The sequence below is a fragment of the Myotis yumanensis genome, unplaced genomic scaffold, assembly GCF_028538775.1.
Source record: "Myotis yumanensis isolate MYYU_CA2020_CCGP unplaced genomic scaffold, mMyoYum1.0.hap1 SCAF_5, whole genome shotgun sequence".
In the NCBI taxonomy this organism is placed as follows: Eukaryota; Metazoa; Chordata; class Mammalia; order Chiroptera; family Vespertilionidae; genus Myotis; species Myotis yumanensis.
Window position 1 is genome coordinate 34799612 of NW_027223756.1, and position 23219 is coordinate 34822830.

The 23219-nt window shown below is 39.6% G+C and overlaps 1 protein-coding gene across 2 annotated transcripts in view; it reads left to right on the forward strand.

Annotated features, from left to right (window-relative positions):
• Positions 1–23219, forward strand: part of AFF4 (ALF transcription elongation factor 4) — an 84635-nt gene that overhangs the window by 13938 nt on the left and 47478 nt on the right. Inside the window, exons 2-6 of one of the 2 annotated variants that reach the window (XM_070415009.1) lie at positions 8981–9072; positions 9489–9615; positions 11966–12760; positions 13817–13861; positions 17660–17746. In XM_070415009.1, the coding sequence (XP_070271110.1) occupies positions 9493–9615; positions 11966–12760; positions 13817–13861; positions 17660–17746 (1050 nt within the window). In that variant the 5' untranslated portion in view covers positions 8981–9072; positions 9489–9492. The remainder of the gene's footprint in view (positions 1–8980; positions 9073–9488; positions 9616–11965; positions 12761–13816; positions 13862–17659; positions 17747–23219) is intronic. The other variant, XM_070415008.1, reaches the window with a different exon arrangement.

A 23219-nucleotide genomic window follows, 5' to 3' on the forward strand; every position in this document is an offset into this window, starting at 1 on the left:
AGTGTTCCCCCTTGCTCAAGATGGCTCCTCAGACTCCCATCTGTTGTTTCAAAGCTCAAACCTCCAATAAAGAGCTTCCCCAGCTGTTCCAGCTCTTTGGAAGAATGACTTAGACACGATGACTTTGGGAGGGGAGACTTCAACGTTGCTTACTCGGTGGTGTCCACCAGCAGAAAGAAATGATCTAACCAACATATCTCAATTTCTCTCTGATTTTTAGTCTTGTTTTTAATCTTTGTCTAGTAAGACAAGTCATTTTTGGAATGGAAATTAGGAAGGAGAGTCATAGACTCCATGAAATACTTGTGAGAAATAGGAAAGAGAAAGATAGTAAACTTTCTGGGAAACTTTGAGGGCCTAGTTGAGAGCAATTATGAAACATGATTATGAGAAATTGAAGTAATATAAAGACGATGAAAAAAGCAAAAATAGTATGGAATTACCTTTGCTTTCATGTTTTTTACTACATCATTTTAATCTGAAGGCCATAGAAGTCTCATGACAAACTTTGGGGCAAAGGTCTTTCTGTGCAAAATCATGTATTGGGACCTGATGTTTCACTATTGGTTTTGATTTTCAGATGTACATTTTTGTTTCCCTGCCTTGTGACCTCTTCAGACTTTCTCATTGAAGAAAACCTTGTTAACAGGTTCTGAACACCACTTTAAACTGTTTTAAAATTTAAAATTACATAATTTTGTGTGTTTTTAGGAATTCTGTTCATCTAGATTATTTAACTTGTTGGTGTACAAGTTTCTTTTTTATTGTATTCCCTTATAACCAATTTTATTTCTGTAAGGTTGGTAATGTTGTTCCCAGTAATTTGAGTCTTCCTTGGTCATTGTAACTAAAGGTTTGTCAATTTTCTTGTCTTTTCTAAGAACCAATTTTTGGTTTTGTTTATTTTCTCTATTATTTTTCTACTAGAGGTCCTGATCCCTCACCCTGGCCTGCGCCCTCTCACAATCTGGGACCCCTCGGAGGATGTCGGAGAACCGGTTTCCACCAATCCCTGCAGGCCAGGCTGAGGGATCCCACTGGTGCACAAGTTTGTGCACCAGGGCTCTAGTATCCATATCAGATCTTTGGTTAATCTCTTCCCGCCCTCCCCCTCCTCCCTTCCCTCTGAGATTCATCAGTCTGTTCCATGTTTCCATGTCTGTGCATTGAGTGTCTGTCCCCTGATGGTCATTGCACATTATAGGTACTGGCCACTTGGCCGGTCGCTTAGGTTTTTATATAGATTCTCTATTTTATTTATTTATTTCTATTTATTTTACTTATTCTAATCTTTATTATTTCAAATTTTTCCCCTTGTTTAATATCAGTGTTTATACTAGTAGTTATACTAGAGGCCTGGTGCATGCATTTGTGTACCAGTGGGGTCCCTTGGCCTGGCCTTCGGGATCGGGCTAAAACCGCTCTCTGACATCCCCCGAGGGATCCCGGGTTGCGAGAGGGCACAGGCTAGGCTGAGGGACCCCACCGGTGCCTGATTGGGACTGAGGAGGGATGCAGGGGGTTGGCCAGCCGGGGAGGGACCATGGGAGGGCTACAGGGCATGTCTGGGCATTTCACTCAGTTCCGATGTGCTGGACCCCAGCAGCAAGCTAATCTACCGGTAGAAGCGTCTGCTCCCTGGTGGTCAGTGCAAGTCATAGCGGCTGGTCGACTATCTACCCCCTGGTGGTCAGTGCACATCATAGCTAGCGGTTGAGTGTGTTTTTAGCATATCATTAGCATATTACACTTTGGTTGAATGGCCGACTGGACATTTAGCATACTAGGCTTTTATTAATAGGAAGATTTTCTTTAAGTACTGCTTTAATTGATCTGATAAGGTTTAGTATAGGGTTTTGTTTTTATTATTTGATAGGACTTTCTAATTTCCCTTGTGATTTTTTTCTTTGACCAGTTGGTTATTTAGGAGTGTATAGTTTAATTTCCACATATTTGTGAATTTCCCAATTTTTCTTCTTTTCTAATTTTATCCCATTGTGATCTGAGAACATACTTTGTATGATTTCAATCCTTTTAAACTTATTTAGACTTGTTTTCCTGGAGAATGTTACATGTGCACTTGAGAAGAATGTATATTCCACTGTTGATGAGTGGAGTGTTCTATACTTAACTGTTAGGTTTAGTTTATTATAGTGTTGTTCAAATTCATTGTATGAGATCCTGATAGACTCTAATATTTGTTCCATCCATATCTTTTATCTTTTGAATAGCACCATATTATTTAAACTAGAGACCCGGTGCACAAAATTCGTGCACAGGTGCAGTCCCTAGGCCTGGCTGGCAATCAAAGCACGAGTGTCTGGCATGGAAGGGCAGGTCCCAGCTGACCTCTGGGCCCTGGGCAGCACCTGGGCCCCCAGGCCCCGCGCACCTCCCTCTTCCTGAGTCATGGTGCCCGAGTCCACACCTGGAGATGTGGGTGAGCACGGCCAGACGCTATGGGCCAGGGTGCAGTGTGGGCCTCTGGGCCACCCAGCAGCGCTGCATGGAAGCCGGGTGGGCAGTGCACTCTAGACTGGCTCCTACGCAAACCCACGGGGAGCCCAACCGGCGCCTGCTGTCCCGGCAGCTGCAGCCCAGCTCACCCGGAAGAGGCCATGCCGGTGCGGGGCGGGCTCCTCACGGGCGCCCGGCACCTGAGCATGGGAGCTTCCCCACTGCGCGAGCTCTGGCATCCCGGGGAGGGTAGCAGGGGGAGTGAGAGCGAGCTCTGCGGACACCCCACCTTTCCACCACACTTCTGTCTCCGTCACCTGTGTCCCCAGGTAGCCAGCGAGAGGTCGCAACCCCCTGCCTGGGCGCTGCAGGAGGTTGGTCGCCACCACCCACCCCCAGTTCCCCATCCCAGCCCAGGGCCCAAACCCGATTAGGCAGTCAGGGCCTGCTGGCCGATGGTCACCATCTGCGGGGCGATTGGTTGGGGTTGGGCCCCCCACCCGGCTCCCTCAGTGTCTGAGAGCTGGGTGGCAGCCCCACCCCCTGCCGCCACCGCTGGTTGCCATCTGTGGGGCCATCGACGGGGTGATCGGGACCCCGCTCGCATCTGCCTTGGCCTGGCACCGACCGCTCACCCACTTCACCACCCCGCCACAGTCCTGCTCTCATCAGGGCCCATCAGGGCTGGCAGTGCCTCCACTGTTGCCCGCTGTCAGCTCTGCATCGCCAACACCCGCCATGTTCTGCGCCGCCCCCGGTGGTCAGTGCACATCATAGCAAGCAGTCGAACTCCTGGTCAAGCAGACAATTTGCATCTAAGGCTTTTATTGTATAGGAGGAGGATGTGAGACCTCAGTTTTCTTTTCCCCACAGTTGTTTCTGATAGGGAAACAGGTGGTTTAAGCAGAAAGTGGGGAGCATTACAGTTATTTAAGGGAATTACTGGTGTGAAGCCCATCAGGAAGGTCAGGATGTAGAGGAAGAGTTAACAAATGATAGTAATCAAGGATCCTTTTCAGGTTAATAATATTACGTTAAAAAAAACAGCTTGATTGAGTTATAATTTGCAGCCCATAAAGTGCACTTGTTTTAAGTGTATAATTCAATGATTTTTAACCAGTTTATAGAGTAATGCAACTTAACACCACACTTTTAATTGTAGAACATTTTCATCACCCCAAAATGATTTGTGCCCATTTGCAGTCATTTTGTTTTACACTTGAATCTTGTATACAGACACTCCTCGGGTTATGTCGGACTCGATGTATGTCGTTTTGTGGTTACGTCGCCATCTCCCATCTATATATAAAAAAGGCTAATATGCTAAGTGTCCAACCGTCCAGGTAATGACGTCATGTAGCAATGCCCGACTTCCTCTCCCTAGTGACGACTAGCCTCCTTGTAGTTTCTTCAGCCCAGGAACACGACTTGCTTTATAGCCAGGTGGAAACATTTCACACTTTGTGCTTGTGTGACTTTTTTCTTCCCCACCTCAGGGAAGTTTTCTGATATTATTTTTTCAAATAAGTTTTCTAACCCTTGTTCCTCTTTCTGTTGTTCTGGCACCCCTATTATTCGTATGTTGTTTTGTTTCATGTTGTCCCATAGCTCCCTTAGGCTCTCCTCCTGTCTTTTAATTTTTTTCTCCAATTGCAGTTCAGTTTGGGTGTGTTTTGCTTCCCTGTCTTCTAATTCGCTAATTTGGTCCTCTGCTTCTCCTAGTCTACTGTTGAAACTTTCGATGGTGTTTTTTATTGCAGCTATATCACTCTTCATTTCTTCTTGGTTCTTACATAAGTTATTGGTTTTTTCATCCATTTCTTTTTGATTCTTACATAAGTTGTTGATTTTTTTCATCCGTTTCTTCTTGATTCTTGCATAAGTTTTTGATTTTTTCCTTGATCCGGTTTGTGCATTCTAAGACCCTTAATCTGAATTCTTTTTCTGTCATGTTGCATGCCTCTGTTTCACTTAGCTGCTTTTCTGGCGAGTCCTCCTTTTCTTTCCTTTGGGGGTTTCTTTGTCTACCCATATTTGATCTTACTGACATATCTAGATGTTGAGTCATTCAGGGGCTGCTCCTTGGGTGGCAGTGGCTCCTCGGGCTGTGGTTGCTTCTCGGGCGGTTGTGGTAGCAGCTGCTCCTCAGTTGGCAGCAGCTCCTCTGGTGGGTGCTGTTCACAGCTGTGGTGGCTTCTCTGGCTGGTGGGGGGCAGGCTTCACACACAGCTGCTGTTCCTCAGACAGAGGGTGTGCTGATCACGAGGCTGCTGTTCCTTGGATGGGGTCGGGCTACACACACAGCTGCTACTCCTTGAACTGGGGCGGACTGCTCACGTGGCTGCTGTTCCTTGAATGGGGGCTGGCTGCACACTGCTATTGTTCCTCTGATGTGGTGGGCTGCTTGTGGGGCTACTGCTCCTTGGACTTGGACAGGTTGATTGCAAGTCTGCTCCTCCTCGGACGGGGACGGGCCACTCACCCGGCTGCTGCTCGTCTGACAGGTGCAGGCTGTGTGTGGCTCTGCTCCTCGGACCAGTGCGTGCTGTGCAGGGCTGCCGCTCCTCGGACGTGGGCAGTCTGCTTGTGTGGCTGCTGCTCCTTGGACCGGGGTGGGCTGCTGCTGCTCCTCGAATGGGGACGGGCTGCTCGCAGAACTGCTGCTCCTCAGATGGGGGGCAGGCTGCTCACACAGCTGCTGTTCCTCGGATTGGGCAGGCTGCTTGTGTGGCTGCTGCTGCTTGGACAAGGGCAAGATGCTTGCACAGCTGCTGCTCCTCGGACTAGTGCAGGGTGCGGGCTGTGCGCAGCTACTGCTCCTCGGATGGGGGCAGGCTGCGCAGGGCTGCTGCTCCTCAGACGTAGGTAGACTGCTCGTGCGGCTGCTGCTCCTCAGACAGGTTGGACTGCTCGCGTGGTTGCTGTTCCTCGGACGGGGAAGCGGGCCATTCACACAGCTGCTACTCCTTGGACAGGGGCAGGCCACATGAGACTGCTGCTCTTAGGCCTGAGGCAGGCTGCTCACGGTGCTGATGTTCCTTGGACAAGAGCGTGCTGCTCACTTGTCTGCTTTCCAGGGGAACTCTGCCCTTCCCCGCTGAAAACTGTCTCACCAGATGAGTATACTTCGCCAATTCGGGGTGGGTGTTATTAGTTTCAGCTGCTCATTCTATTTGCTCCTGGACAAGCCTTGGGATGCGTCTGCCTATTCCGCCGCCATCTTGAGTTAGAACATTTCACACTTTAACCAAATGTCTATGAAGCATTTTCCCGTGCCTCATCTCATTTGATCCTCACAGAAGTCCTGGAGTAGATAGATAGGAGACTCAGTGGAATCCTATTTTCTTTTCATTAGCCAGAAAGTGGAGATTTAGAAAGCTTAGAAACTTGACCCAACTGAAAAGAAGTAAGAAATGGTGGACCTTGAAAATGACTTCAGGTTTTCTCACTGTGCAGTATATAGTCAAACTGCTGCAGTTAAATATTTTACCCTTTGTTCTCCCTGCATGATTTATAATAATAACCTGCTTCTTGTTGATATTTACTGCTGTGTTGCTGACAATTACCTGAAAGAGAAGTTGGGGTGCTTCACTGGGTTGGAAAAAGTTTGGCTACATCAGAAAGCAGGTCTAATTAAGCAGGTTTATTCTATATCTATAAAAGGCTAAGTTGACTCACGCATGCACAATACATATAAAGCTCTCGCTGGTGCCAGTCGCACACGTGTATTTCAGTCTGTCATTGTTGATCGTGAATTTGGTTGACACTTCTATTATAGAAAAAAGGGCGAATAGTGATATTAAAATATTTCTTCTAATTAATTTCCTTTCAATGTGCACAAATTTGTGCACTGGGCCACTAGTGTTATATAACCAGAACTAAAAGTCAGTTATCCTTAATTGTCCCATTTACTAAATTGGAACCTTGACTATTTATAGTTCAATTGAAGTTTAGAACTTACATTACTTTGTTATTATATTTAAGAAGTTAATTAAGAGAGAATTGCCTGTGTTGGTTTTTGATTACTAGATGTTTTATGTTTGAGAATTTTTACTAGCAAGGTTGCCACTCTCCATGTAGCTTATCAAATAGTCCTTGCTTATAACTAAACCACCTGAATTACCTTTGACTTGAGGAGGTCCAGATCGAAATCTCGAGGAATACAGAGGTGGTAGATCCACATTAGGAATAGCATACCCTTTATCAGGGGCATCTGTTTGTAGTGCTGCAAATACTGAAAATTTCTGTAGTATTTTCCAGCTTCACTGAAACAGAACCATCTGCAGTACTAACTGAACTCATGTTGACAGTTGTGTTTCTCAATTCACCTAGTTCTCTTCCATCAGGATGAGAATTCTCTTTTAAAAATCTCATGTAATACTCCAGAGGTTCCACAGTTCTGAACCCAGCAATCTTCCCACCTGCGTGCCTGTGCCTGACAAGTTTTCTTTTCAAAATTCTTTTATCTAGAAGTCCCATAGGTTTTGTTGAGATATAGCAATTTGCTAATTAAAAAACAACAACAGTCCTATTTTAGTACAATAGTTGGCATGTATCCTGAGGGATATGCGATAAAATAGTTTTTGTACTGCAAAGATATATTTTAAATGAACTCATTTACATTTTATGTACTTTTAGGAGAGCTCAGATTACTGGAATGATTGCTTTTGGAAAACTTTATTTTACCTTAGGCAGAGATATTGATGTGAAAATACAGGAGAGAAAAAATGGAGGCTATAAATTAGATGCGAAAATAAGTCAAATCAGAAAAAAAATTAGAAAAGAAGAACTACAACTGGGATATTAGTTCTTTTAAATAATCAGTTAATTTAGTTCTGAGCTTATTTTTTAAAAATATGTATTTTTATTGATTTCAGAGAGTTAAGGGAGAGGGAGAGAGAGATAGAAACATCAATGATGAGAGAATCATTGATTGATTGCCTCCTGCATGCCCCACAGTGGGAATTAAACCATAACCTCCTGGTTCATAGGTCAGTGCTCAGCCACTGAGCCACACCGGCTGGGCAGTTCTGAGCTTCTTGGCATTTTGTTAAAAGTTGGATGACTTTCACTGTTTAAGAAAAGAAAACAAAGTTTTTTGTAACTATAGGAGGGATTTTATTTAGGAAATCGTACCTATTTTTGCCATAAATGTACAAAAAGTATTTCTTGCATGATTATTTCAGTGCTGTTGAATACATAAAATTAAATCATAGTTTAAAGAAAGCATTTCTGTTCTCTGATCTTTTAGGAATTGAATTTATGAAATGTAAGGAAATCATTAGTTAACATGCCCCTTAAATTCTCAGATACAAATAACTTTGTATGGTCTAGCACCATAGGTTAAGTCAAGAGGTCTAATAGTACTTGAAACTTGATTGTTAGTGATATACAATTATTAGTTGTTTCAAGTGAGCTGGAGGATAATATATGGTCTTTGGTTTTATTCTCTGAATACTGAAGTGTAGATGTTGTATGGTATTTATCATACACTTTTTGTGGTTCTGTATGGTGCTAAATACTAGGGAGACCGAACAAAGCACACACTATTTCCATACCTCAAAAAACTTATATTCTTTTCTAAGTTTATTAGAAAATTGTACAAATAAGAAACAACTTGAATATACATTTGGAACACTTAGAATACTTTTAAAAATATTAAATGTAAGGTACTAATTATGCAAATCAGAAAGGTTTATCTTTGAATGTTGTACTGTTCTAACCACTTATAAAAGTCCTCAAGAGTATGTTGGCTTTGCTGTCCATTCTAATTTTACAATTAAATTTCCCCCAATCTTTATGGCCTTTAATTTTCTGATTAGGTTTGATTTATAAATCATAAGTCTAAAAATCCTGCACATAGTATAACTTGATTTTTACCTTTGGCTTCCAACAGGACTTTTTTTTTTTTTTTTTTTTTTTAATCAAAACCAGGACAGCCCTAGCTGATTTGACTCAGTGCATAGCACGTCGGTCTGTGGAGTGAAGGGTCCTGGGTTCGATACCAGTCAGTGCTGCACATGCCTGGGTTTCGGGCTTGATCCCCAGTAGGGGACATGCAGGAGGCAGCCCGTCAAGTGATTCTCTCTCATCATTGATGTTTCTTTCTCTTTCTCCCTCTCCCTTCTTCTCTGAAATCAATAAAAATTAAAAAATAAGTAAAACTAGGACAGGTGGTTTAATCTAACTCCAGGGAAGAGTGTTGCAGAGTCCCTGGTAATTCCTTGTCCCAGGGTTTGAAAACCTTTTTCATTATCTATTTAACCAAAATCCCTGCTGCTATAAATAAACGATTTTCCTTAGTCTATTCTTAGTGAAAAGACACCGTACTGTCACGATTATAGAAATGACACCCTCGTTTTTCCCTTCACCATAAAAGTATTTTTCTTTTCCAACACAATTTCAACTACTGTTACTAACCCAAGTTAATTTTAGATTCTATTGCTGAAAGCCTCAGTTTTGCCATTTATTGAGGTGTTAATTGAAATATTAATGTATTTAGAGCAGAAATGTCGTTTTTTAGGGAATCTAGAGCAACAGCAAAGCTGAGGTCAAACTGCCATAAGGATGGACACCAAGGAAGCTGTGTTTGGGACAAAAAGAAATCAAGATAAGGTAGATGTAAAGTAGAGACAAGCACTGGACCTTGGGGAGAGAGGGTGGTAGGTGGGAGTGGGTTGTATGCCTCTAATGACAGAGAATAGTTAAGAGTTCTGAAGAGGAAGCCATGGAAGGCTTATAGGAAACATTAAGGATTTGGGTTTAAGTATTACCTTCCCTCTGAATGTGTAAGTTTTAGCTGACTTTTAGCTAGCAGAATACTTTAAAAGTTGATAAGGTTAAGTGTTTCAATGGGGTGGTATTAATTGATAAAATCATTGCCAAAACCCAACTTCAGCACTAATGCCTATTATTATTTGGAAGGTGAAAGGGAATCTACGTTTGAAGCATTAAACTGACAAAATCAGTAGAGAAGTTTTAATTTTTCCTTTTCCTTTTTGTGATATAAAGATTGTGTTTTTTCCCCGTAGCAACATGAACCGTGAAGACCGGAATGTGCTGCGTATGAAAGAACGGGAAAGGCGGAATCAGGAAATTCAGCAGGGTGAAGACGCCTTCCCACCTAGCTCTCCTCTCTTTGCTGAGCCATACAAAGTTGTAAGTTGTCCTTCTCTGAATGTTTTTCCCCCAATACTATGACATTTTAAAAAATTTATTATTATTTTTTAATCAGAGAGGAAGGGAGAGGGAGAGAGAGAGAGAGAAACATCAATGATGAGAGAATCATTGATCGGCTGCCTCCTACATGCTCCCCACTGGGGATCAAGCCCGCAACCTGGGCATGTGCCCTTGACCGGAATTGAACCTGGGACCTTTCAGTCCGCAGGCCGATGCTCTATTCACTGAGCCAAACCGGCTAGGGTGATACTATGACATTTTTGTCTTTAAAATGTTTAAGCTTGAATTTTTGTATTAGATAAGAGTTATCATGTATACCATTTCCTCTGAGTGGAATGTATTTTGTTGGGGTACTTTTATTGGAGTATAACATGCATACAGAAAAGTATACAAATTGTGTTATAGCTAAAAGAATTTTCACAGCATGAACAACCTGGTAATAATCACTATCTAGATCAATAAATGGAGTATTATGAGGGCCCTAAAGTCATTGTCATTGCCCATCTCCCCCCCAATTGCTATCCTATAATTTTGAAAATGTGATCTGGATTAGCTCAAACATTCATGTCTGTATTCCTGGCTCTACTACTAACTTTGGGCAGGTGTTTCACCTTTTTAAGCCTTAAATTAAGTTAAAATTTTGTGAATCAATCTTCATTGTCTGCTGTTTCCTAGGTTCTTTGGGTATAACATCAATCAAAATGAGTATATTTCATAGATTCTTTGTTTCTGCCTATTCCGTTACTTGGTTAACTAAGTTTCAGTGACTTATTAGTATGTTTGAATAAATGTATTTTCAGTATCAATCTGTTTCTTTTGCTATTGTCACATACTAAATTCTCTGATTTTCTTTCTAATGTATTAATGCTTAATTAACAATATCAGATTTAGAGTAAAGCATATTGTCAGAGTTGTTCAATAAATGGAACCAATTGCTATTTTTATAACGACCATTGTGCTTGATTTGGGATGACGTAAAACACTGAATGGTACCACTTCTGATGACTCTAATGTAGCTGTAGTGACCACTAATATTTGATTTGGCTTTGGGTTTCATTTGAACTATTTTTACATTTTAATGACATATTTTATATAATAGCTATAATACAATGTATAGCAGCAGTAATGACCATTATTGTCATAGTATGAGATTGAGAAGTGTGTTAGACTTTTTTCTGATGAAATATAAATGTAGCAGCAAAAAATAAAAATAAACAAATAAATAAATAAATGTAACAGCATATCCTGGATTTACCCTTAGAACGTTTAATGTTTATGGAAATTATATGAGATCTATAAAAGCCATGCATTCAGAGCTTTTAAGGATTTTCTAATAAAGGCAGTTACACTGACATGATTTATATGAGTATAACACAAAACCTGAGATTGGAATTAGTAATGAAAATCATACTACCATTTATTTTGTAATTGCGCTGTAATGAATTGGATTTTTCTAATCTTGATATTGTCTATAAGTTGCTGTATATTTAACTCTCTTGTTTAGTAGGGATCATACTGATTTTCAAAGATTTAAAGTACTTATTGATTCATGCCAACCACAAAATAAAATAGTAGTGATGTAATTGGTAGACTTTCTTTCTTCCATGTGTATGAATGTGAAAGAGTCCTAAAACTTGGATATATCTTGGGCTTTCTTATTATCCAAGAATAATTCTTGAAGTTTAAAATATGTACTATTGACTTCAAATAGTGGAGCATTTATTGGTCAGAATTAGTAGTTAGGATTTTAAAACTTACTTATTTATTCATTTAAATTAAATTTATTGGGGAGAATTTAAAACTTTTACCAGTGGATTTTCTGTGCTTAATTTGTTGCTGGGACTTTTCTTAATTTGATGAGTCAAAGTAACAGAGGAATTAAAATTTAAAAAACAGTAGTTGGGTATAACTTGTTTCACTAAATTTTTGAATTATTAGGAATATAATGTTTTTCTAGACTGCCAGTATATGACTAATCTGATGACCTGGAATTTAATTACATAAAGGCAGATTACTTTTCCTATTCTTGAAAAAATTTTCAGCACTGTGTCAGTATATTTATTAGTGAAATTTGTATTTTTCCCCTCCTTGAACCTATTATATATACTTCTCAGTGTCCTATAGAATATTAGTGTTTTAGCATGAATGTTTTTCACTTTCAGGGCATTGTTTTCACTATAAAAATTATATATTTGGAGTTTGCTTTGAGTTGTTAACCTTAAGATATGATGAAAGACCCTTTCCATTTGAAGTTTGGAAAGTCACTTTAGAAGCATCACTTATTTCAAGTTATACTAATTGTATAATTATATTTTACATTTCTTTGTAGACTAGTAAAGAAGATAAGCTATCAAGTCGTATTCAGAGTATGCTTGGAAACTACGATGAAATGAAGGATTTCATAGGAGACAGATCTATACCAAAGCTTGTTGCAATTCCCAAGCCTGCAGCACCACCGACAGCAGATGAAAAATCTAACCCAAATTTCTTTGAACAGAGACATGGGAGCTCTCATCAGAGTAGCAAATGGACTCCTGTAGGACCTGCACCCAGCACTTCTCAGTCTCAGAAACGGTCCTCAGGCTTACAGAGTGGACACAGTAGCCAGCGGACCAGTGCAGGTGGCAGTAGTGGCACTAATAGTAGTAGCCAGAGGCATGACCGTGATTCATATAGCAGCAGTGGGAGCAGTAGCCGGAAAAAAGGCCAGCATGGATCAGAACACTCCAAATCACGCTCTTCCAGCCCTGGAAAACCCCAGGCTGTTTCTTCATTAAGCTCCAGTCATTCCAGGTCTCACGGGAATGATCACCATAGCAAGGAACATCAGCGTTCCAAATCACCTCGGGACCCTGATGCAAATTGGGATTCTCCTTCCCGTGTACCTTTTTCAAGTGGGCAGCACTCAAATCAGTCTTTCCCACCTTCATTGATGTCAAAGTCCAGTTCAATGTTACAGAAACCCACTGCCTATGTACGGCCTATGGACGGACAGGAGTCCATGGAACCAAAGCTGTCCTCTGAGCACTACAGCAGTCAATCCCATGGCAACAGCATGGCTGAATTGAAGTCTAGCAGCAAAGCACATCTCACCAAGCTGAAAATACCTTCCCAACCACTGGATGTAAGTCACACATTTAGAGCTTTTAACATTGTGACTATGTGAAACAGTTTACCATGAAATTATGGTTGAACTTGAACTGTTTCTTTGTTTTAATAGTAAGGAATGTAAAAGTTTAAAAGAAGACTTGTGATTGACTTCCAAGTAGATCCATAGAGCTGTTAGCTTTGCCCTCTTGTGCAGTAGAGAAAATATCATTCATGTTTCAAACATTAAAATGATGAGTTGGTTATAGAATAAAAGTATGATCTATGAATATTTTAGATTTCCTACTGGCCAGGTGGCCTGGTTGGTTGGAGTATCTTCCCATACACCAAAAGGTTGTGGGTTCCATTCCTGGTCAGGGCACATACCTAAATTGGAGGTGCCATCCCTGATCGGGGCACACAGATCTCTCTCTTTCTCCCCCTCTCCCCCTATTCTCCCTTCTCTCTCCCTCTCTTCCTTTCTCCCTCTCTTCTCTCCCTCAAATCAATAAACATATCCTTGGGTGAGGATAAAAAAGAAAGAAAAATAAAGATAATGTTTGTAGCTAAAAATGACAGCTCATAGCTTAAAACAGTGGGGTTGGGGTCAGGTATAGGTAAAATGCTATGTCGAGAACATTCAAAAATTTTTCCTGTAGCCTTAAAAAATTCATTGTTCTTGACAGTTGCCATTCTAATTACTCCTCTGGAGAGAAAAAAGAGTGGTAATTCTTTCTTCAAACAATATGATCCTTAGAATTTTAAATTTTTTTGGCAAATTGTTTATCTGAAAAATTACATTTAAAAATAATTTCTAATCTAAGTATGAGAAAGATATTCTAAAGTTTTTGAAAAATAAAAAGTTTTTAAAGTCATGTACAGTTTGGTGATTAAGATATTTTTAGTTTTTGAGAAATTTTGTATTTAAGAAAAGTAGTCCAAGAATTCTAATAAGTGTTCTGATGTGGAGTAGAGGGAGCATAAGTACTTCTTTAAGGTTTGTTTCTAATAATGTTATTGAATTTGTACAACAAATGATAAAATTCTAATAGTAAATGACTTCAAATCTAATGTGTATTTCTTCTTTCCTAAGGCATCTGCTTCTGGTGATGTGAGCTGTGTGGATGAAATTCTTAAAGTAAGTTGTATATTTTCTTTTTAATAGGCTCAGCTCTCTTATTATGCTCTGCCACTCTCCTACCCTATTTACCCGTTTATTTCACAAAGGATCTGAAGCAACAGATTGCACATGTGTAACTTGATTATGTCCATAAAAAATAATTGACTCTATTTATTATGCTTATATTCATACTTAGGTTCTAAATCACTTGGTTTGTTTACTATTTGTCCTCAAAGAGCAGTTTTTGTTTTTAAGTAAAACAAATTTCAATCTTAACTGTTGGCCTTAAAAAGAGGAAGGAACCAAATATAACTGTACTTTTTCTGGTTTATCTGTTAATTTGAAGTACTAAAAAAACTCGATAGTTATCAGTCAAACCATCACATTGAAAATAGCTTGCTTTGTAATTCATCTGTACACACTGATCAAATCCTACACTGAGAGACCTCCTCTGAATACTGCATATTTTGAGTGTTTAATAGAATGTTTAAAAGTGACATATGACCAAAAAGTATATTTCTCCATGGAGAAAAGAAAAAGAGGAAGTCCAGTGATGTATCTCAGTATCATGGTATATTTTGTATATAAATATTTGAATTTTTTGACAAGCTGGTCACCTGAATAATTACATTTAAAAATTATTTCTAATCTAAATATAAGAAAGATATTTTAAAGCTTTTGAAAAATATAAAGTTATTTGTCACTCATACTTATGAGTGACAAAATGACTGCTTTTGACTCAATAGAGAAAAACCGTCAGAATCATATTACTTGTACTTTTTGCAAAAGCTCCTAAATTTTTATGTCTATAGTAGCATTTCAATATGGATACTTTTGAAAGATTACTTGCATTGGTCACTTTCACTTTATTCCCTCTTTCTTTCCTTTAGTCCACTATAATCTCTTTTATCTCTACCATTCTGCTGAATCTGTTCTGTAATGTCATTGGGGACTTCATTTGAGTTCTCTGCTCTTTCAGCTGTTTGAAAGAATTTTTATGTTTTTCTTCCTTGACTGTTGTTATGCTTCATTGTTTTTATTTCCCATACACTTTTCTTGTCTCTCATTCTCTGCCTTTGGGGAACCCTGTGTCCTCTCTTACCTTTTAAGTATGGGTGCATTTTCTAGCCTCTCCTCTTCATTTTGCTCATTTAGTTGTCCTTTTCTCCTTTTTTTGGCTTTATATATTAGACAGCTATTCAGTCTTTCTCTTCTGCATTGGTCTCCTTTAGGTTTTGGTTTATGTTTCTTAATTGTTTTTTTTTAGCTGGGTCTCCATTTAGATTTTTCCCTGCTTCAGACGCAACATGTCTAAATTTATTAGATTTCCTTCCATTAATAGTACCACCATTCTCCCATGCTTATAAGTATAGCATTCTAATAATCTCTCATTTCTTTCTCTCATGTTCTATTTAATCACAAACTATATGTAGACTTTGAAAATTCATTGAAAATATTCATTTCCTTTATTTCCATTTCTGCCACCTTGAGCTTCAATAATTGCAATGTACAGTCCTCACTCTGCCTTTCTGCCTTCAGTCTCCCTGCTCATCTGTCTTCTGTATTGCTACCAGGTTCTTTGCCTCAATCCTTTTATCTTCATAAATTAATATACTTCCTAGAAATTTTCAGTGGCTCTCTAAGGCCCATACAAAGAATAGTGCCCAAATTTAACATTCCAGACCTTCCATAGGCCAGTCCTAACCTCTCCCACTACAGATTAACCAAACTGGTTTCCCTAAGCCATACATGTTCTCTTTCTTTTACCTTTTTTAAAGAAAACGTTCATGGAATGTGTCTCTCCTTCCTCTTAAGTTATATATAGATTCTGTTTTTTATTAGAATCCTAATGAAATTCTTCTTCCCCCTTTATCCGACCAACAGAGACCATAGTAATAAGCTTTTTCCTTTGCTTCTCACATAGTGTTCATTTTTCAGTTGCCAAAGTCTAAGGGAGCATATATCCTTTCCCCAAATCCTCAAAAATGTATGGCATTCTAATACTTAGAAGAAATCTTAGATTTTTTATATTTAATTATTCCTTTCATATTATTGACAATTCATTCTGCATTTTTATATATTCAGGGTGGCATATGGCCTTGGGTGTAATAAGTGCTCAGTCATTTGATGGTGGATTTTTTATTCAGGGTATTTTGGTAGTTGAGGTGTAAAATGCCAACACTGAAAACCTGGGGTATATGATTTTCTGTTTTCTTTCCCCTTCCCTATGTGCAGTGGGCAAGGAACTTCAGGTCTGAATTCCCTTCATGTTTTCTTGATATTTGTAGACATGCTGTTTGTTTCTAGGAACAAACTTAAAGAAAAAAAATGTAATCTAAAAGTAATATGTGTTCACTATAAAAAAAGGATTTATTAATTCAAGTCTTACTAATTGAACACCTACTATGTATCAAACAATGGGGATACAGTGGTGATAATAATGATACTGTTGCATCCTTTGAGCTGACATTCTATAGCAGGATGTAAGAAATCAACTATATAATATTTCAGTAAGTGAATTGCTATTAAAAAATAAAGCATTGTAAGAAGGTAAAGAGCAATTACAGGGCAGGTGGTGATTCTAGAGATTCAAGTAGTAAAGACTGTATCAAATTCCCTTGTCTTTTGTCCCTTCTGTCATTCTGTTGCCCTAAGGAAGCTATTGTTAACTCTCTTCCAGAGATTTTTTTCATATATAAACATTTAATAGGACATAGACTATGATTTGTCTTTGTTACTTAGAAATATACTTTGGACATCATTTCATGTCAGTATTTAAATTTCTTATTTTACTGTCTGCTTGGTGTTCCATTGTATTGATGTCTGGTAATTTATTTAATTATTCCTGTGTTATTGGACATTTAGGTTGCTTCCATTTTTTTAGTGTGAGCTGCTTGAACATGTGTCTTTACATAACTATGTGGGTATAAGCTATAAGGTAAATTCTTAAAACTTATACCACCTTTATTATATTTTCTCTGTATACATGATGGTTTAGTTTGAGCTAAATGCCAGACTAAAACACTCCCTCCTTATTCCATGTCTGATACCTCTCTCTCCCCTGGTCCCCTAACATTCACATTGTAATCTTATCCAAACCTCCACTTGGACATACTTGGCATATGATTAGACAGCAGGTATTGAACAAAATCAGACTTATGGTCTTGCTTGTTTGTCTTCTTGCTCATGTGCTTTTGATATCTCTTTTCTGATTTTCCTGACCAATATTTCCTATCAATGAATAGGCTCTGAGGCCAGACATCCTAGGATGAAATTCTGTGTTCATTACTTACTAAATGTGTGATCTTGAATAAATATCTTAATCTTTGTGCTTCAGTTTCATCCTACATAGACTTAGGTTAATAATGGTATCTACCTCATAATGTGATTGTGAGCACTATATGAGTAATAGACATGTAAAACACTTAGCAAAATGTCTGGCTCATTACAGGTACACAATGTTAGCTACTTTTATTATTATCCCCCTCCTCCCACTCCCACAGCAAGCTCTTCCTCAGTAGCATTTTACTGTGTGCCTTGTATTTGACTACAGGGCTAATTTCTGTAACTATTCACAAGGTTATATCATCTTAACTCCAAGCTCCTTGACGCCAGAGAGTGTATATTATTTATTTTCATATTACCTACCTGATAGTGCCTTGCACACAGTTGTGCTTAATTAATATTTATGATTAAATATGTATACCTTTGGAGGAACAATCATGAAACCAGCATTTATAATACAGATCTGGATTTTAGCTGTGTAATTTTTATCCTTGACCTGGTTGAAAACAAACTGTAATAATTACATTTCAGGAGATGACGCATTCATGGCCTCCCCCTCTAACGGCTATTCATACACCATGCAAAACAGAACCTTCCAAATTTCCTTTTCCAACTAAGGTAAGTAAATAAAATGTATCTTTGATACTGTAAGAAAACTCTTAATGGCTTGACTAAAATCATATGAATTCAAAATTGTCTTGCCATTCCCATTCTAGTCGGAGTCAGACAATAAACGAGAATAAACAGATAAGTTCAGCTAGTGATAACTGCTATGAAGAAATAAAACCAGATAGTAGAATCAAAAGTGATTTAAATTGAGAGGTACTTTTTTTTTTAAGGCAATATGAGGAAGAAACTTTTAATTTTGTTGGCAAACTCTTTTGGTATTCTAGGCTACAGGCAGTAAGGTCTTCTTAAACTATTGTCTGAGAAACTCCTTTCCATACGACATAGAAACCATATTTATGTTGTATGGAAAAGGCTCCTCAGACAAAAATCCCAAGCTCAACTAAAATCTAACTTATACAAATTATACAAGAATACATTCTCCTAGTGTAGTTTGATTAGGACTTCTAATAATAGCCTTCCTCAGTTCTGCCTCCTCCATCTCATTCGAGCTCCTTTCATACATAGCTTTGTAAGACTTTTCATATGCATTCACATGCATATTAGTAATCATATTACATATAAGCATTTTCTCATTATTCTTTACAGAATTATTGCTTTGTATTTTTAATCACTCAGAAATAGGCCTTAGAGACTTTTCCTTGTTATTACACATATGTATTATCTATAGATTATAAATAGATAATATGTTACATATAGATGTATTTCACTTTTTAAAATTGCATCCATAGTGTAAATGTACCTTATTATTTAGCCATTTCCCTTTATTATTTAAGTTGTTGGCAAGTTTTCATTTCTATAAACAGTGCTATAGTGCAGCGGTTCTCAACCTGTGGGTCGCAACCACTTTGGCGGTCGAATGACCCTTTCACAGGGGTCGCCTAAGACCATCCTGCATATCAGATATTTACATTACAATTCATAACAGTAGCAACATTACAGTTATGAAGTAGCAACGAAAATAATTTTATGGTTGGGTCACAACATGAGGAACTGTATTTAAAAGGCCAGAAGGTTGAGAACCACTGCTATAGTGGATATCTTTGTGCATGCAGGTTTCTTTTGGATAAAAAGCAAGAAGTAGAATTACTGAGTATTGAAAGTATATGATTAATATATACTCTCAAATTCCCTCTGAAGTGATTGTATCAGTCAGTGTTCCCACTTGTATTCCCTATTTTTCCTCATATGCACACTCCCATTTGTTACTTTTTTTTTTTTTTTTTTTTTTTTTTTTTTTTTTTTAAATATATTTTATTGATTTTCCACAGAGAAGAAGGAAGAGGGACAGAGAGTTAGAAACATCGATGAGAGAGATCGATCAGCTGCCTCCTGCACACCCCTCACTGGGGATGTGCCCGAAACCAAGGTACATGCCCTTGACCGGAATCGAACCCGGGACCCTTGAGTCCGCAGGCCGACGCTCCATCCACTGAGCCAAACCGGTCCGGCCCCATTTGTTACTTTAACCACCAATCCTTTGGGTGAAAAATGGCATTCCGTTTCCTAGATTGCTAGTAAAGTTCATCTTTATAGATTTGTCATCCATTTGATTTCTGTATGGATGAATTTGCCCACATCCTCTACCCTTAGGGTTGCATCTTTCACCTATGAGTTTTAGGAGTATTTCTTTTTTTATTTTATGTTGTTTTGTTTGAATTATGGAATCTAATATTTCCTTTTACTATATGTTGCAGATATATTTCCCAGAGTCCTTTTAAGTTTTATGGTCTAGAAGTTTTAATTTTGATGAATAAATATACCTTTCTTATAGCTTTTGCTTGTTAATATCTTTTTAAAGAACACTATTCATTCCCTAGAATTACAAATATATCCTCTTATTTTTCTTTTAATGTGATTGCAATTTTGTTTTCTATGTTTATATGTAGCCCAGTTTATTTTTGTGAATGATGTTACATAGAGATATAACTTTCTGCCCATATATGTGCCATGCCACTCTTTTGCTTTTTTTTTTTTTAATCTTCACTCAAGGATATTTTTTCCATTGATTTCTAGAGAGAGTGTAAGGGAGTGAAGAGAGGGAGAGAGAGAGAGAAACATTGATGTGAGACAGACACATAGATTGGTTTCTTCCCACACATGCCTCTCCTGGGGATAGGGAATCTTGACCGGGAATCCAACCCACAATCCTTGGGTCTGAGGGCTGACATTCTAACCACTGAATGTCAGGGCACTCTTTTTTTTTTTCTTTGATAATCCTCACCTGAGGATATTTTTCCATTGATCTTTTAGAGAGAGTGGGAGAGGGAAAGACTGGAGAGAAACATCATGTGAGAGAAACACATCGATTGGTTGCCTCCTGCATGTGCCCGGGTCAGGGAGGAGTCTGTAACCGTGGTATGTGCCCTGGACTGAAATTGAACCTGGGACCCTTTGGTCCGCAGGCCATTGCTATATCCACTGAGCAAAACTGGCTAGAGCCAGGGTACTCTTTTTCCTTTTTTTTTTTAAGAAAGGTTTCTCTCTCTCTCTCTCTCTCTCCCCACCCCATACACACACACACACACACACACACACACACATATCTGTGTGTACATATATATTTATTGATTGATTTCAGAGATAAAAGGAGAGGGAGAGAGAGATAGAAACATCAATGATGAGAGCGAATCATTGGTTGGCTGCCTTCTGCATGCCTCTTACCAGGGACTGAGCCTGCAACCTGGCCATGTGCCCTTGACCGGAATCCTTCAGTCCACAGACTGATGCTCTCTCCACTGAGCAAGACTGGCTAGGGCCACTCTTTTACTTTTTAAATCAGCTTTTACATAAAAATCTGCACATGTTTTTAATATACAGTTTGAGTTTTGATAGATGTATGCACCTTTGTAACCACCACCCTAATCAAGAATAAGCCTGGCTTGTGTGACTCAGTGGTTGAGCATAGATAGACCTATGAGCGAGGAGGTCCAGGTTTGATTCTGGTCGGGGCACATGCCTGGGTTTTGGGCTCCATTCCCAGTGGGGGGCTTCCAGGTGGCAACCGATCTCTCATCACTGAAGTTTCTATCTCCCTCTCTTTTTCTTCCTTCATCTCTGAAATCGATAAAAATATATTTAAGAAAAATAATTAGAACATTTCCATCACCCCCAAAGTTCCCTCATGTTCCTTTGCAATCCACTTCACACCTACAACTGGCCCCACACAATTGCTTATTTGTTTTATGTAATTATAGATAAGTTTTGCTGTTTCTAGAATTTCATTTAAATGGAATCCATTCATTATTTACTACCTTTGGGCAGCATATACTTTTGGAATGCTTCCATGTTCTTGAATATATCAGTGATTTGTTCCTTTTTATTTTTGACTTTTTATTTCTGTTGTATGAAAATACTAAAACTTACCCATTCACTTCTTGGTAAACAATTGAGTATTTTCCAGATTTGGGCTATTAAGAATTAAGTATAAACATTCATTTACAAATCTTTGTATGGATAAATACTGGGTCATATGGTAAAAAATAGAATTACTGGGTCATCTGATGATTGCATGTTAAATTAATACTAAACTGAAAACTATTTTCAAAAGTGATTGTATCACACTCCTATTTTTCCCCACATCCATTCCCCAGCAGTGTATGGTAGTTTTTGTTCTCCATCCGTGCCTACATGTGGTATTGTCAGTCTGTTTAGTTTTAACCATTTTACTGGGCATGTAGAGAGATCTCATTTTTGTTTTAATTTGTATTACCCTGATGATGAATGATGTTGAACTTCTTTTCATGAGTGAATTAACCATTCTTTTTTTTGAAGTGTCAGTTCAAATCATTTGTCTTTTAGGTGTGTGGTGGTGGTGGTGGCAGGGTTGGAGGTGTTTGTAGTTTTTTTTTCTTATAATGTCTTGGTTTTGGTATCAGGGTAGTACTGGCTTCCTAAAAGGAGCAAGGAAGTATTCCCTTATCTTTACTTAAATAGATTTTGGAATATTATTAATTCTTCCTTGAATGTTTAATATAGTTCAACAGTGATACTATCTAGACCTGGAGAGTTCTTTATTGGAAGTTTATAAATTACAAATTCAATTTTTTTGTTAGATATAGAACTATTCAGATTTTTTTCCTTATGTGAGTTTTGGTAATTTTATTTTACCTAAGTAGTCAAATTTATTGGCATAGATTTGATAACTAGAGGCCCGGTGCATGAAAATTCATGCACTGAAGGGGGGGTCCCTCAGCCTGGCCTGCCCCCTCTCATAGTCTGGGAGCCCTCAGGGGTGGGAGGTGACCTGGCGATCAGGGGAAGGCGACGCCCCATCACAACTCTACTTCTGCCACTGCTGGCAGCGCAAGCCTCGGCTGGCCCTGGTTACCTGAGCCTCAGGCTGGCCCTAGGCGGCTGGGCAGCTGCTATCCGACGCTTGCCTGTGCCTCGGGCCGGCCCTGGTCAGCTGGGCAGCCACCATCCGAGGCTTGCCTATGCCTCAGGCCGGACCTTTGCGGCTGGGGGTCTGAGGGGACTGGGAGACTCCAGAGGCAGGCGCGTGGCAGGGCTGAGGAGACTGGGTGCCGCCATCTTGTGGCTGTGGGCACTGCCATCTTTGTGATGGTGTGAGGGTCAATTAGCATATTCCTGCCTTATTAGATATGATGACGAGGGGCCCAGTGCAATAATTCGCGCACTTTGAAAGGAACTGTGGGCCATGAGGCTGTGGTGGGCACAGAGGTGGATCTCAGCCTGTTCTCCGTGCCCCTGCCCAGCCCCTCCTGCCATGACCCTTTGGCCCCCTGTCTGCCAGCAGCCCCACTCGTGCTGCTGCCGCTCCCACATGCTGACAGTGTCGCCCCGCTTACACCCACTGACGGTGCAGAGCGATTGGGGCCGGTGCCAGCAGTGGGTGCGAGCAGCGGCTGCTGCCCTTTAGGAGCAGGGGGAAGAGGAGAAGCCCTCAGGGGCAATCGGGACCGGCAGCCACCGCTCGCACCCACTGACAGTGTCTAGTGATCTGGATGGGCACCGGCAGCAGGTGCGAACATCGGGCGGGACTGCAGCGTGTGGGAACAAAGAATTTTCAGTAACCACCAGAGGCTCGCCCCGATGACAGCGACTGGCGCCCCACCTTGGTCTGGCACCCCCACTCACCTGCTCCACCATCCCCCCATGGCCGATGCCCACCATGTTCCATGTGCGCCCCCCGGGTGGTCAGTGCACGTCATAGCTACTGGTTGTTTGGTTGTTCTGCCATTTGGTCTATTTGCATGTTAGGGTTTTATATATATAGATAGGTGTATACTTATTCTTTAAGTGTCTATGGGATCTGTAGTGAAGTCTTTTCCCCCTGATATTAGTGATTTGTATTTTCTCTCTTTCTGTTTTCTTTGATCATTCTAGCTAGAGGTTTATCAGTTTTATCAATCATTTCCAAGAATCATCTTAGGTTCTCTCAGTTTTCTATTTCTTTTATTTTGCTTTTATGGTGATTCTTTCTACTTATAATGGGTTTTAT